At 49.2% G+C, this 16,484-nt stretch overlaps 1 protein-coding gene across 2 annotated transcripts in view; it reads left to right on the top strand.

Annotated features, from left to right (window-relative positions):
* PRMT8 (protein arginine methyltransferase 8) overlaps positions 1 to 16,484 on the top strand; it is a 205,537-nt gene that overhangs the window by 105,340 nt on the left and 83,713 nt on the right. The window contains exon 1 of one of the 2 annotated variants that reach the window (XM_023182935.2): positions 3,962 to 4,453. The exons of the other annotated variant lie outside the window; for it this stretch is intronic. Coding sequence (XP_023038703.1) covers positions 4,379 to 4,453 — 75 coding nt within the window. The 5' untranslated portion in view covers positions 3,962 to 4,378. Of the gene's footprint in view, positions 1 to 3,961; positions 4,454 to 16,484 lie in introns of those variants that run through there. 2 annotated transcript variants of the gene reach the window in all.

A 16,484-nucleotide genomic window follows, 5' to 3' on the forward strand; every position in this document is an offset into this window, starting at 1 on the left:
ATGGATTCCTTGCAGTGCCGTGGCCATATGTGAACCCTGGCCATGTGTGAGGTCCCCTGGGACGAGGAGGAGGAGAAAACCACATAATACATCCCCCCTTTCAGCAGCAACCACCGTTGGAACAAGCTAGAGCCTGAGATTTTCCAGGCAGCATGGTCCGCAGGTTAGGAATGCTGCTTCCTGATTCTAGGGGCCTTTAATTTTGGGCAACAGCAAAAGGAAGGGTTGGTTGGCCCCTAGAGATGAAGTATGGTACAGTCTTCACCTTCTGGGGTTCCAGCAAGGGCTCAGAGTTGACAGGAGACAGCATAGCAGAGTCCCAGCACAAGGCAGGTGGAACCTCAGAAGGCTTGCTCAACCTTCTGGTTCTGGTGTTTGTAGGGCCTCTACATCATCTATGCCCACGAGTAATCTGAGCCTTTCCCGTAATAGGAAACTCACTTCTTCTGCAGCATCTCACAAAGCTGGATAACCTTTCTAATTGTAACCCTCCCCAAGAGTCTCATCTCAACCACCAACACAGCTTTCCTCCAGTCCAGGCCTCTCAAGAACCTCTGAGTTAGAGATAGACCTCTTTATAGTGTGGGGTTCTTGTTTTGGATCTTCTGTAACTTAGAGATCTTCTTCGTCTGTAGGTCTTTTTGTCTGCAGATATTCTTGTCCAGTTGTCCTCCAATCATCACAATCCCTTAGAATTAGAGACTTAAAGAATCCTGATGCCCAAACCTCACTAAATCATACTCTGTGGGGGTAGAGCCAAAGCACTGGTATTTTTAAAGCTCTCAGATGATTCCACTGTATAGCCAAGGTTGAGAACCACTGTCTTGCTCCCTGAACCTGGTCAGCTTCTTGGGGTTTATGCTATGGAATCAAGTACCCTAGATTTGAATCTTGCCTCTACCACTTGGGCAATTTCTTGTGTTTTTGTTTTCTCATCTGTTATATGGGGATAATAGTATCTACTTCAAAGAGCTGCTGAACCAGCTACATGAGAACACATGTAGGTCAAGAATAGTCTCTGGCATATAGTAAGTTTTTAGTAAGTGTTATATAAAATTTAACTCATGTGCCTAGGACAGGGCCTAGCGAATGTTGACATAATATTTGTGCACTTTCCATGAGATAGGCATCGTTCTATGCACTTTATTTTTGTTGCGTTGAAGATCTCGCATAAGAAAAATTACGTAAATAAAATGTGTCTTCAGAACCTCTTTACCTGGTAGGGTCTATTGTTTCAAACTACCCATTTAACTCATACCCTAGTGAACTCTCTGAACCCCTTATCATCCCATGTGTTTTCTTGCCTCCCATGAAAATCTCCTTAAGAGTTCTACAGAAGATCTGTACCTTTAAAAGCATCCAACATGACTAAATTAAGAGCTCATCAATGGTCAATTCAATATGTTTTGTTGCTTCTTGTTAAGTCTAGTGCCTATTAATGAGCTAGGCATTTAAGAGATGCTTAGTAAATTGTTTGTGGCATGACTAAACTAATGAACCTGGTAAAAGACTATGCTAATGTATTTTTGCAGAAGAGATGGAGAAAGACTGAATTCACATGAATGGTGGGGATGCTGAGAAAAGAGTTCTACAAAGTACCTACTCTGTGCTAGGCACTTTTCACCATCATAAGAAGTGAATGTTCAGGTCATCTCTTGGTGTATAACAAATCACCCCAAACTTAGTCTCTTAAAGTGATAATTAGCTTGCTTGTGAATTTGTTCTTAGGTGATTACGTAGCAGGAACAGCAGCTCTTTGTTCTAAGACAGCTTGCCAGGGGGCTAGAGTATCCACTTTCAAAACAGTTCCGTCATGGACTCCAGCCTTTATGGAACCACCCTAGTGGCATAGGCTCCTCACTCCCAGCCCCAGGCTGGCTCTGGGTTGGATGGGTTGGGATAGAAAACTCTTGCCATGAGAATATAGCTCTTCATCTCAGCCTCTCCACTCCCCATTCCAAAGGGAGACGTGTCTGTGCTTGGGGAGAAGCCAAGCAAAGCAAAAGATTTCAACAGCGAAAGGAGGAAACACACCCACTGAGGTTCTCATAGCAACATAATCACGCACAGGCAGCAGCCTATTTCGGTGGGAGCTTGTTTCAGCTCCCCTCCTCCCTGGTTAGTCACAGAAGGGATGCACAAGCAGAAGCAGTGCCGGGTGGGGGCAGAGTGTCGGACTGAAAGTCAGGAGGCTGGGGAGCTGGGTCCTCGGCTTGCTGATGGACCATGGGCAAATATCCTCCTCTCTCCAATCTTGGGGTCCTTATTTGTAAAATGAGAGGATTGGACCACAGAGCAGTGAGAATCGTTTCTCTTCTGATTTCCTTTGATTGCACAAACACCGAGACACTTTTGGTAGGGGATTAGATGTCTCTCAAAATCTTTTGTCTCTGAGAAGATGCCTAGAGAAAAAGGAATTCAATAGGGTAAAAGTCATCCTCCAGATTCACATCATTTATTTCCCTACCACTCTCTGCACGTTGGCAGGATGTGAACGGGAAGAACGACTGGGTGTTGTCAAGGACTCTGCTCACTCACCCCCAGCTCTAACCCAGGTCTGTGTTCTGAGAAGGGAAAAGGTTAAGGAGGTTAAGGTCATATTTTTATTCAAGTTTTCACACACACACATGCACACACACACAGTCTCATTAACTCAAGCCTCTTGCTACATTTTCATCCTTCTCATTCTTCATCCTCTCCTCTATCCCTCACTTCTCACCTCTACTTAGTGCAATGGATCCTCTCTTTCCCCGAGGACCAGATGATGGAGGCATATTTCGTACTGAGAAAGATTCTAGCCCTTTTCTTCAATGGACTCTGGGGTTAGTTGAGGACAGTCAGGCTCACACTTCCCAGTTATCAAAGGTGATGATAAAAGCAAATAGGGCATTTGGGAGGGACCTCCCCAAACAAGTACAGAGATGACGTGAAGACAGCCGTGCTCAGGCAGCATCTTTTAGGTCTCAGTCCCTGACTTGTAGGCTGAAAGCTTAAAAGTGCAGCTGCTTTAAGGGGTCAGCCTGAGTGTCCTGTTGCAAAGGGAGAGGCAGAGTGGGGTCCCCCGCTTTTGTTCTATCTCCCACTGCCCGACAGATGGCCAGTAAGACAGAGAAAAAGCAGCACTCAAAGTGAAGACAGGAATGCATTGTATAAAAATTCACACCCCCTGCTGCCGCCTAAACTCCCTTAAAAAAGGATCAAGAGAATCCTGATGGGTGCGTGACATCCTCCCTCTCTCCCAAAAAAGGGACTTCAAAATCTGGCGATGGTGGGGGAAGGGTGAGGAGGGAGAAGAGAAATGCGTGGGCAGGGGGCTGCCAGGGAAGACTGGAGTTGGGGGGGCGGCGGGCACTGCAGTCTCGCATTTGACTTTCTCCCACCCTCTTTCCCAAGCCACTCTGGCCGCCACCTTTGCCCCTTCCTCTCAGCCTGAAAGGGGCTTGGAGTCCCAAGGGCTTTGGGTACAGAGAGTGGGAGAGAAGGATACAGAATGACACCACACTTACCCCTAGAGTTGAAGGAGTTAAGGACCCTCCCCCATCCAGACACCCACCCTTTCATTCCCCAAACCATAATTCGCCAAGGAAGGATCCAGGAAGTAGCAGAGGAGCGGGAGAGCTGGGGTGGGACGGGGTGGGGAGGGTGCGAGTTCACGGTGGCCCGGTCTCGCCCGGAGCTCGCCCTAGGTGGGAGCACGCGCACCGGCTCTAAGAACCTGCAAGAGCCTTGCCGGGCGCCTGCTTTCTCTGGGCCCCCAGCGCGGGCCTGGTCTCCGCGCAAGTTGTGCGCAGCACCAGGGGAGTGGAGGCGGCCAAGACCCTCGGAGACTAGGGGAGGGGGCGGGCCCGGGGGCGCTGGGGGCCCTCGGTCTGCGCCCAGCCGCCGCCTGCTCCACCGAACCTCCTACCCCGCCCCCACTCACCCGGCTCAGCCCCTAGGAGAGACGCGCAGGAAGCGTGTTGCTTCGCCCAGCGGATCGGCAGAAGTTGAGAGGAGTTGGCGGCTGCCTCTGGCCGGCCGGACTTTGCGAGCAGCCTGGAGAGGATCCGCGACCGCCGCCGCCGCCGCGGAGCCTTCAGGGCTGCTTCCCTCGCGCTTAGCCCGCAGCGCGGGTGGAGAGGGGCGGGGAGGGGGGTCGGGGGCACGAGAAGAACTTGAAACTGTGTGAAGGAATCCGGAGCAGATGAGAAAGGAGGAAAATAAAACAAAGTGGAGACTGCAGAACAGACTCCACTGTGGCTGACTGTGCCGGCTGACGCTCCAGCAGAGGGGCTGGGTTGGATTTTTCTCTCCCATTCTCTCGCTCTCTCTTTTAAAGCTACACCAGCTCTCTCTCTTTCTCTACTATCTCTGTATCACCAAATCCTTGCTGGCTCTTATGGGCATGAAACACTCCTCCCGCTGCCTGCTCCTAAGGAGGAAAATGGCGGAGAACGCGGCCGAGAACACCGAGGTAAGGAGGCGAGCGAGCAGGGGCTCTCGGAGACCCCGCCGCCCACCCGGACCACCGCGCCGCCGCCGCCGCCGCTCAGCACCGAGTGCCAAACTTTCCCCAGCTTCATCCCGCTTGCTTCTGCCGGCCTCCGTGTGTGTGTGTGTGTGTGTGTGTGTGTGTGTGTGTGTGTGGTGGGGGGTGGGGGGGAGGTTCATGTCTCGGGTCCCCTCCCTCTTGAAAATGCAAAACAGTCACTCTCACCCCATCACCCTCTCCTGCCACCGCTGCTCCCTTCTCCTGCCCCCAAGTCCCAAACCCTGGGCAGCCGCGCTCCCCTGCCCTCTCCTTTGGGCTCCGTGAGGGCTCCCGGGTCACGGCTTTGTGCAGAGCTGGGGTGGGTAATCCTGGGGCCAGGTCTGCTCCCTGCAGTGTCTTGACCATCTCCTGCCGCTGCCTCAGCTTTACCCTTCAAGCTCGAGTCGGTCCCCGAGCTCTCCGTCCCCGCAGCAGCGCGGAGAGCTCCCGGCCGCGGGGGCCGAGCCGGCGGGAGGGCTTGAGCACCTCCTACAGACCCTCCGGCCCAGATCTGGGCCAGAGAGAAGTCTGCAATCGTCAGATGTCAGAGCCGCCTCTGGGGCGCTTAACCCGGCAGGGCACGCGAGCCGCGGCCACCTTCAGCACCAGGGACAGCGTCCGCCCTGCTGCAGCCGAGCCTGCGCCGACTGTGGGGGCTGCGCGCCGCGGGTTGCAGTGAGAAACCGGTCTGCAGCCGCTCGTCCCGCAAGGGCTTTTGAGGAGGTCGCTGTAGCTCCGCAAATTGCCTTCTTGGCCCCCGCCTTCGGCGGCCTTTTTCTCTACTCTCCAGCTGGCCCTGAGCCGCAGAGAGCCCTGCTGGGCTTTGTGTCCCAAGACTCGAGGCTGTGATCCCTCGCCTCGCCCTGACCCCGCTGTCATTACAACAACCGGACTATTCCGTAGGCTCTGGGCACCTGTAGTCACGAAGGGGATCAGCGTGGGCAGGCCCCTTACCTTCCTGGAGAGACGGTGCGCCGAGGTGGGGGCGGAGTGGGGCATGTGTGTGAAGATCATCCCTTACTCAGTGGCAGGAAAAAGACACAGAGAGCAAACTCCCGGGCTCTATTAATAGCTGGGTGTCTGGTGGGGCTGCCGCACATTTCACATATGGTTACCCATATGCAGCGGGGGGCGGGGATGGGGGTGTGGCGCGGGGATTGTCCCTCTGTCTTGCCGGAATGCAAAAAGGTAGAGAGACCCTTCCTGGTCTTCTTCCCTTGAGGTCTTAACTCTGCTGCTAAAACCCCTACCCCACCGCGTAGGCAGCAAAGCTTTATAAATCCCCATTCTCTGAGAGACTAGAAGCAGCATGCATCTGGCAATTGTCGATTTCAAAACAAACACGATCCGGGACTTGAAAGCAGTGGGGCATTCAGTAGCGAGTGCTGTCTCCTTGAGTTAGGGCAAAGCCTGCATGCCTGCCGTCCCCTCACCACCTCCTCTTCCCCAGCCCCCACCTGAGAGCAGACATTCGGCATGATGTGCAGTGCGAGGCGGCTAGCCTCCCAGAAGAAAGCCATCCTTACCAGTCCCCTCACCCTCCGCGCTCTGATCGCCCACCCGCCGAAAGGGTTTCTAAAAATAGCCCAGGGTTTCAAGGCCGCGCTTCTGTGAAGTGTGGAGCGAGCGGGCACGTAGCGGTCTCTGCCAGGTGGCTGGAGCCCTGGAAGCGAGAAGGCGCTTCCTCCCTGCATTTCCACCTCACCCCACGCCCGGCTCATTTTTCTAAAAAAAAAAAAAGTTTTTGCTGGCCCCTTGGCCTCGTACCCCCGCTGCCGCTTGGGGTCTGGGTGCAGACCCCTGCCAGGTTCCGCAGTGTGCAGCGGCGGCTGCCGCGCTCTCCCAACCTCCGCGAGGGTTAAAGGCGTCCGGAGCAGGCAGAGCGCCGCGCGCCAGGCTATTTTTACTTGCTTCCCCCGCCGCTCCGCGCTCCCCCTTCTCAGCAGTTGCACATGCCAGCTCTGCTCAAGGCATCAATGAAAACAGCAGTAGGGGCGGCCGGGCTCCTGCGAACAACAACAAAACAAACAAACAAAAAACCACGTCGCGTGTGGGCCACCAAGGCAGTGCGGGGAGGGACGGACCCAACTGGGGCTCCTTGGAGGGGTGTGAGCCAGGTTGGCGGATCAGTTCTTAGCAACTTCCCTGCAGAAGGGGTAGAACCCAGACTTGGTCAAACGTGCCTAGCGGAGGCATCCAGGCAGCGTGACAATCACTTGGTTTCCCTCCAGGAACTGGCTGTTTTTGGAATAAGCCAGGACTAGAGCAGCACTTCCAAAAGTGGGGTGTTGTGGGCTTGCCTGCATTTATGGTGGATGAGAGCGGCAGGAGCACGCCTCCATGTGTGTCAGTGGGTGGTGGGGAGCCTGGTAGTGGTCCCAGTTCTGAATTCCACATCTCTTTATCAAGCACCGGCTCTGTACCAGGAAAGCTAAGTACCCAAGTTCCAAACATGGAGGACCACCTGGTCCCTGCTCTCGGGGGGGGGGCTCACACTCTCATGGACAACTATGATGGATAATCCTGTAGCCACCTTTTCTTTTTTGTTGTTTATCTCATTCCATCCTCACAACAATCCTGCGAGTATTCATTTCTTATCCCCATTTTATAGTTGAGGACACCGAAGCTGAGGTCAAGCAGTAGCTGAAAGTCATGTGGTGGGTTAAGTCAGCCCTGAAACACAGATTGCCCCCACTTCTGATTCATTGCTGTTTGCCCTACCCTTGCTATTTCTAACAAGATGCCATGTGTGAATGGGAGTAGATGAGGAGTGGGTGGAGAGGAATACTTTGGAAGGGAGAGATGCAGTGATGGGGGTGGGCAAGGGTAGGAGGAGGTATTCGTTCACAAGGTAAAGATACAGAGAGATACTCCAACCATTGGGCAGGAAGGGAGCAAGTGAAGAATAAAACTACTTACATTGTGACCAGAGCCTCCCTCCACAAAGTGAAGTAGCCAGCTAGGGCATGAGAGCATCAACGTGACATGCTTGCTGGGCACTATTGGCAACGGGTGGCCTCAGAGGCACTCTTCAACCACTCTGACCTCAGTTCCCTTCTCTGTTAACTTGAGCTGATTCTCCTCATGGAATAGGGCAGGTATGGGTGTAAGGAAATGCCAGGACAGCCCCTGGCACATGATAAACACGCAGTAGTGTTAGTTCCATGTATGCTTTCTCCTGATCACTCAGCTATGCTTCTCTTCCTCAGCTAAGGGAATCACCATTCTCCTGCCAGCCTCTTCTCCTTCTCCCCTGTTCCCTAGGTGTCATCAGAAATCTCCTCTGTGGCCTTCTGGAATATTTGCAAAGCCTCCAGTCCCACTCTCCTCTTCAGCCCATTGTCAGTGCCCAAGACAGGTCATCTCACCTCTGCCCTCACTAAGGCACTTGCCTCTGAACTGCTGGTCCTCTTCTCAAATCCAGCCTCATAGTCCTACCGTACTGGATCAGCTTTTGGAAGCACAAATCTGCTCATGATCAGGCAGCTCTTTAAAAGCTTAGGAAGTTGTCCTATTGCCTACAGGACACTGAATAAAGCCCAGTTTCCTTAGCATGGTGGGCATAGCCCATTAATACCTGCATCATGCAAATCTCGGAAAAGACCTCTGACTGCGTACCTGAATGCTTTTGTGCATTCTCTTCCCTCTGCCTGTGCCACTCTTTCCCCTTCTCTCTGGAAAACAATCTTTTTCAACCTGCAAGACCCGGCTCAAATGTTACCTCCTCTGGGCAGGCTTCCCAGATCTGCCATTTATCCTCTCTCCCCAGGGAGGGTGATGACTCTTTGTTATGTGTTCCTCACGCCTGTCTCTCACTTTTCCTATTGCAAGATAATTGGCTTTTTGTGTGTCTATTTATATGTCTATTAGATAATGCACTTTTTTTTTTTGAATATCCTGTTCTTAGTACTGGGCCTCACACACAATAAGTAATAAATGTTAATAAATGTTGACTGAATTGATGTTTGTGATTGTAAACAAACTCTTGAGGCTTCTGGGCTTTAGTCACTCATGGCTTTCTGGAAATTGGAATTCCTATCTCCCACCACCCCACCTGTCTCCTGTACTTATGTTGCTGTGGACCTTTGAAACTCAAAATGGGTAAATATTCTGGGAATCAAGGTGCTGAAGCCAGTCAAATCACGGGTACATTTTGGTTCTTCCTGTACCTATTCAATATTCAGTAATGATTGACTCTTATTATGGAGTAGTCATTTGAATAGCAGATAAATGGATTAATCACAATTCCTAATTATGAACCATGGGGGATAATGGACCCTCCTGAGCTACTGCTTGCTTTACTGATTCTTGGTGAAAGTCTGATGCATGATGCATTATTTATGGTGATGACTCCCTGATTAGGGTTTTATTACCTCAAAGGAGAGCCCCCGGGAGTCAGGTAACAGTTTTAGCAAAGAGTCACTTTGTAGACTGTTTTTTTTTTTTTAATGTTCTGTTGACTTGCTGGCCCAGGGAGAGGGAACAATTACAGGTTGGAAAAAATCCTACAGTGTGACAATGAGATTAGGGGTTGCAGTGAGTTATGGGGCTAACTGAGCTGACTTCTGGCATGGTGTATCTTGGTGGTTTTGGCTAATAGATCTTTCTCCTCAGGAAGTTGCTTTCAGCTGAAGAATGTGGTCCCATTATTACAGGGGTCAGGGAATTGAGGAAGAGGAAGAACCAGGCCCAGTTCTTTGAGGATGGTCTTCATCTATGTCTGTTTCTGCAGAGTGTGTACACTAACTAGTAGACTATGGAGACAGACTTCCTGGTTTTCAATCCAGCTCTGGACCTAGCAGATGTGTTGCTACATTGAGCAAGTTGCTTATCATCTCTGGGCCTTTTAAGATTGTTGTGATGATGAAAAGGGTTAATTCATGCGAAGGAATTAGAACATTGCCTTATACATGGTGAGTTCTCAATAAGCATTTATGATTATTATCCTGTTAGCTTTTAGGAGTCTTGCCAAAAAAGTGCAAACTGAAAGTATTCTCCCACTTTCTCATTTCTGTAGCTGAAATGATCCACAAAGCCCTACTCTGTGTCACTTTTTCCTCCCTCTGCAAACACCAATTTCAGTCCTTAAGTGAGCTCAGGAGAATTAAGAAGATACCCTTTTTTTTTTTGCCTGGCGAATTTGGCTTTTCGGAGAGTCCTAAATTGGCTTTTGGCTGTCAAAGACGGTGAAACACAGCACTCCTGTCTCCAATTCAGCAGTGGGTTTCATTTCCTCCTTGCTAACTGCAATGTGAAGTGATTATCACATACCAGTGTGGAACATGCAAAAATCTGTAAAAACAGTCCTTACACCTTGGAGTCTACTCTGCCAGCAGGGGGAAAACGGGCAGCCTGAAAATACGTGAACAGCCAAGGTAATTGAAAGCAGCCTCTGTGTGTGAGAAGCAAGCAGGTGGTGCTGTTGTGAACTGGCTTAGTCACACGATAGAGTGAGCACAGGCTAGAAGGGACCTCTGAAAGGTCATTCTGTCCATGCCTCTGTCTCTGAGAACCAAACCCAAGATGCATTGTTGGCCACTCGGTCTCTTGTTAACAAGCTTCAGAGAAGGGAATTTCCCTCAAACTCCTCGAGTGTCTCCGTAGTGGGACGTTCTCCCTGAAGCCTGGGCTCAAACTCTTCAACTGCAATCTGAGTCACCTTCGTTTCTGCTATTCTGAAAAGAGATGAAAACTGGCCGGTTACCTTTCCGTTTGGGGTTGTCCCACCCTTTTTACTAGGTTTTGTTGCAATTGTTTCCAATCCCTTTTTCTGATATTCTGATATTAGACTTCTAATAGGAAGAGCTAAGAGAGGACTGCTTGAGATTTGCCTCTCCAGTATTATCCAGCCAAAATAGCCACTGGATATTTCACACATCCAATGTCTTTTCTTACTTCACTTGTTATAAGAATTCCCTCAAGCATCACAGTTTTTCCCATATTTGTAATGAGTGGCCCATAAGTAAAGATCTCTTTTTAAAGTGTAATTTTATATTGAGCAAACAGCTTGATGTGCATATTTTCATAAAGTCATAGAATCTTAAAGCTGGGAGGAAACTCAAGTCATTTAAGTCAGGAGATAGGAACTACTTGTCCAATGTCACAGAGCTCTTCCGTGTTGGGGTCGAGACCCTGCGGACTCCTGGGTCTGTGCTCTTTATACCTCCTTTAAACATAGCATCTCATCTACTGTTTTTATTGTTTGTGCCAACTTTCTGGCATATCCTGATCTGTACTGTCTAAGACCAGTGTCTCTCTCCATAAGGTCTAGGAATCGTGCATAGTGAGAGCCCTCTCCTTCTTGTAGAACTTAAAATGCTCGCTTAACACATTGCATTATGTGTAATGCTGTGAATTACATATATCCCCATTGTTGGATTAATAAACTGAAGCACAGAGAGTTACTGTTATTTGCTCAAAATCCCACAGCTGGTAAATGATGAGGCTGGAGCTCAGTCTGGTTTTCTAATTGCCAAAATGCTTTTTCTTGTCCGCTAGGCTGTGAAGGCATGAGAAGAACCAGAGTAGAAACTTAAAATGTGAAGAGAAAGGGTGGAGAAATTAACAGGAGGAAGAATGTGGAATGTGGAATGGTGAATTTGGAAGAAACCTAGGAAGAGACACCAGCCCCGCTTTCTTTCTTCCAGGACTTCTTTTCTTGCTTCCACCGCCATCTTGCCATCCTCACTTTCACAGTCTCCAATACTATGCCGTGTGGGTGACAGGGGTCTGACATAATTGTCGCAGGGACGGCCATCACCTCACTCTCCCTGTGCATCTAAACTATCCCTAGGCCTGTGTTCCTAGCTGGACCCAGTAGACAATGTACTTGTCTAACAAAGTATAGCTCTTTGGAAGCTTGACCCTAGGCCATCAGTCTTAGGTCTGGACTCTCATCCAGCTACTTTACTGGGATAAAATGAATACTGAAGGCTCCGGGACAGGAACTTTGTTTCTTAAAATTTATCTTTGTAGTTTCATCACCTGTATTACCCTTCTAGGGCTGCTGTAATAAAGTACCACAAACTGGGTGGCTTTAACACAAGAGAAATGTCTTCTTCCACAGTTCTGGAAGCCAGAAGTCTGAAATCCAGATGCCAGCAGCACTGGTTCCTCTCAAAGTCTTCATGGAGAATCTGTTCCTTGCCTTTCTTCTGGCTTCCCATGGTGGCCAACGATGCTCAGCACTCCTTGGCTGTAGATATATCATCTGGTCTCTGCCTTCATCTTCACAGGGTATTCTTTCCTGCGTGTGTCTATATGTCTTCTTATAAGGACAACAGTCTTGTTGGATTAGGGGCCACTCTAATCCAATATGACTTCATCTTGGTAACATCTGCAAAGACCCTATTTTAAAATGAGCTCACAGTCACGGGTACTGGGGGTTTCGGACTTAAAACGCATCTTTTTGGATGACACAATTCAACCCATGACATTACCCAGCACAGTGCCCGCCATATAGCAAATGCTGATGAATGGCCTCAGAAGAGTTGCAAAGTCCAAGAAAGTGGTCTCTCTCCCTTATCCCTTTCCTGCTTCTCATGTAGCTGCACACTGCACCCACTGGCTTCCCAGGGTCTTTATCATGGCTTTTTCCTTGGGCAGTAGCAATCACTATAGCAAGAGTTACCGTTTTAACATACATATTACGTGTTGGGTGCCGTGTAAACTTTGTAAACATTGCCTTATTTAATTTACTCACCAACATTGCAAAGCAGCTCTTATTAATTCTGTTTTGCAATTAAGGAAACTGAAATTTTCAGAGTTTAATTATCCTGATCAACATTATGGAGCCAGTAAGTAGCAGAGCTGGAATGCTCTCTGCTGTTGACATGACCCCCTTCCTCTCTCCTGTCCACACTCCCAACCCCAAGCTTGTCCTAACCTTTGCTCCACACCAGCTCCTACCCACCTGGAGATTTGGAAGATACACTTCCAGGTGTGGAAATGAGCCTATAACTGACAGGAACTTGTGGCCCTGTAATAGGCTCCCTGGGTTAGATCACCTCATCCTCCCAGCGGTTTTGCTTTGTAGTTGTCAGAGGAATTACTTTAGTGGCAGACTTGGGCACTGTTCAGCAGTGTATTTGAAGGGCTATTCTGGAGGGTAGGAAGGACAATGAATAAGCCATGTAGGCCACTGACTTCTCAGCCTGCAGCAGTTTTGTGTGGGGGTTAATTGTGTAGGCTCTGGGGTTAGCGTGGGGTTACTAGTTGGGTTCAAGCTCAACTCTGCTGCTTCCCAGCTTGCACCACTTACTGCAGTTACCTGTGTGTGGGACTCATCCTCTATGCTACGTATGGGTAATGGTGCATTATCCCATAGGGTTATCACAGGGACTAAGTGAGTCATTTCACATAAAGCACATGTCTGGCACATGGTAAATACTCAAGAAAGATTAGCTTTATCAGTCATCTGGGCTCACCCAGTAGTGGATGAAAGAAGAACAGATAAGTACAGGGCCTTTTTGGTGACATTGTGGAACCGGCACTGGGAGGGGCGGGAGCAGAGCCTTTGAGGGAAGGCACCTTTGATTCAGGGAATTCATTCTCGGGTCAGCCAGGTGGAGTCAAGAAAGCAGCTGAAGGCAGGGCTCTTTAGCTTCCCTGCCCAGAGGTCCACTGTGCCATGTGAAGGGCCCCAGTTATAGGAGGAACAGGGAGCCTCTGTGACCCACAGGCTGCCTGCCACTCTCCAGGCTCACTCTCAGCTTTGGGACGTAGAACTCAGGTGTTTGTCCACACCTATCAGATGAAAATGAAGCCTGATGGAGGTCCTACGGGTGTGAGGGAATTGGGGTATGGAAGAGAAGTGGTCATGCTCTACGGGAGGCTCCCTGGGGGTAGACAATGCTATCTCAGGCTTCTCTCGGGCTTGACGCCCCACTCAAGACTTGCTCAATTCCTACATGTTGATTACTGGACTGATTGGCGACTTTCCCCTGTGTTCCTACTGAGAGAAACTGAGGCATGGATAGGAGATAGGAGAGAAAGATGCCCAGGCTGACATGACAAATTGGAGGTTTAATTATTGAGTTAAATTCCCTGTCTTCTTGGCACTAAATCCCGCAGAATATAAGCTGTGTGAGTGGCACAGCTGAGGCCAAATTGGGCTAATGCCACTATAAAGGGAAGGCTGTTAACAAATTCCTCAATTAGGGCCCCATTTGTCACTCTATTGTGAAAGACCATCTCTTGTTAGCTAAAGTAAAGTGGTGGCCTTTCAAGCCTGGGTCTCCCAGAAAATGAAAGACTATAATTCCCATAATCACATTAAATTCAAGGATTTCATCTCTCTCTGACAAGCAGTTATGACAGTAATTCTCTGGGGAGGCTCAGTCAAAGAATTCTGCAAACGATTATAGCCCATCAGAAGTGTAGATAGGGCCCTAATTAAGGCATGTTCTCTATTAACATGCATTAGTTCAGTTTTTGCCCACAGGTACGTAGTAGAAAATTGATGACTACTTTTATTGAATGAGTCAGGAAAATAAACCTGTATATAGCACATGCTATTCCTTTTGTTAGAATTCTTTTTCTTCTCCTTTTGTTTTTTTATTTTTATTTTTTGAGATGAGTCTCGCTCTGTCTCCCGGGCTGGAGTGCAGGGGCGCAATCTCGGCTCACTGCAAGCTCCGTCTCCCGGTTTCACTCCATTCTCCTGCCTCAGCCTCCCGAGTAGCTGGGACTACAGGCGCCCACCACCACGAGCGGCTAATTTTTTGTACTTTCGGTAAACACAGCGTTTCACCATGTTAGCCAGGACGGTCTCGATCTCCTGACCTCGTGATCCGCCTGCCTTGGCCTCCCAAAGTGCTGGGATTACATGGGTGAGCCACCATGCCCGGCCTTTTTTTGTTTTTGTTTTTTTGAGATAGAGTCTTGCCCTGTGGCTCAGGCTGGAGTGCACCGGTGCGATCTCGGATCCTGGGTTCATGTGATTCGCCTCCCGGGTTCATGTGATTCGCCTGCCTCAGCCTGCTGAGTAGCTGGGATTACAGGCGCCCGCCACCACGCCCTGCTGATTTTTGTATTCTTTCCCCTTTTTTCCCCAAATTAAAGTTGTTGACCCAGAATGGTGCAGGGGGGAGTTTGGTAGTCAGATCTAATTTGGGATCTCACTTTCATCCCTGTGGGATTATAAAACCCATTTCATAGGCTGGCCACGAGGATTAAATTTGATAATGGGATACAACATAAAGCTGGCAGATGTTTTCTTCTTTTTCCTACTGTTACAACTTTTAAGATTTTTTTTCTGCCCAGTTGTTTCACTTTTAGGAGAAAATTTATAGTTCAAAATGGGAATAGTCAATTCTGATGTTCGCTGAAAGCAGATACAAATGACCTATTCCAGACAGACGGCAGGGTATCGGGATGTTTCTATGTGAGGATGTGTACATGCTTCTGAGTCAGTAGGTCCGTCATGCAGGAGAACACGCTCATCCACAAACATACATGTCCTGCGTGATTTGTAGTTCATAATATGTGAGATATGAGGTACAAATTTAATGACTGGCCTGGAGCTTCTGAGCTACACACAGGGTCTGACATGTCAACACGGGAGAGTGTGTTTCCCAGGCGTGGGAATAGTTGAGGGAGAGTCTTGTAAAGATAGATCCGAGTTTTAGGGTCAGAGACGTTATGCAGCCTTGACTTTGCAGCTGATATGCTTCGTTGATTCTGTGACTTGTGGTGCTGTGGGCTTGTTCCGGGCAGGGTTGTGGTCGCCTTCTCTGCATGCTGTCTCCAGGTGACCCCATCCACTCTCTCAGCATCATGACCAGTTCCCATCCTCAGACTGCAGCCCACATCTCTCTTCTGAGATTGGCGTGGCATATCCGCCTGCCTGCAGGACATCTTCATTGAAACGTCATAGGCACCTCAGGTTCACTGGGTTGCCTCCGGAGTCCTGCCCTCTTCCCAGCTCCTGCCGTTCTCACTTTTCTTAGCAATAAGTCACCAAAATCACAAGCCTGGACTCTGCTGTCTCCTTTCTCCACAACAAGACCTGGAAATTCTACATCTGAAATGTTTCCCCTCTTTGTCCTGAATCTGTCCTCCCCATTCCAGGCCCATTGTGGCCGTCCCTGTCTCTTCACCTCTGAGCTGGATCTCTGCAGTGATCTTCTAGATGTTCTCTGCGCACCCGCCTTTTACTTGCTTGGTTCTCCTCTCACAGCAGCGTGAGTGCGCATTCTAGAAGAGAAACCTGATAATGCTTCTCCCTTCCTTAAACATCAGTGGCTTTTCCATTATTCTTAGGATCATGACCCACCTCTCACCCAGGCTCGGGAGCCCCTGTGTAATCATGCCCCTGAGTCCTCTTCCATCCTCATTTCTTACAAGCCCTTCCCTCTGCTCCAGCCACACTCAGCTGCCTACCTCCCCTCCTCAACTCGTTGCTCCTACTCTGTCTTCAGGTCTCAGTGTGGATGTCACTTCTTCCAAGAAGGCTTTCCTGCCACCACCTTCAGATCCAAGTCTCCTCCTATGTTATCCGATCGCACCAATGCCTGCTATCTCAGCACTCATCACCCTGTGCTTTACTTCCCTATTTCCTCATCTAGAAGTCAACCATCAACTTTGTGAGAGTAGACACTGTGTATGCTCTTCACCACTGAACGCCAGCATCTACCGCGATAGCTGGTGCCTGCTAGTGACTTAAAACTGTTTGTTCAGTGAACTATCATTGGCCACATGTACCTTTCCTGCATGAAAAAAATGTTCTATGGGTGCTAGCAATTAAATGAATATTTGTTGGTTTCCTTCCTGATTCAACGATTGAGGCTCTGTCAGTTCACAGAGGATCCCATTAGAAGAGTATACCTCTGAGGTCAAAGCCACCGTCCACCTGACCTAAAGCAAGTCCTCAGTTAAGCTGTCCCAGTTAGATGTTCACTGCTGAAGAGCAAAGTCAGGCAAAGTCAGAGTTGCAGAGGTTTATAATCAATGCAAACTGAGTAAGAGGAGATTT

This window comes from Piliocolobus tephrosceles, chromosome 10 (assembly GCF_002776525.5).
Source record: "Piliocolobus tephrosceles isolate RC106 chromosome 10, ASM277652v3, whole genome shotgun sequence".
NCBI classification, from domain to species: domain Eukaryota; kingdom Metazoa; phylum Chordata; class Mammalia; order Primates; family Cercopithecidae; genus Piliocolobus; species Piliocolobus tephrosceles.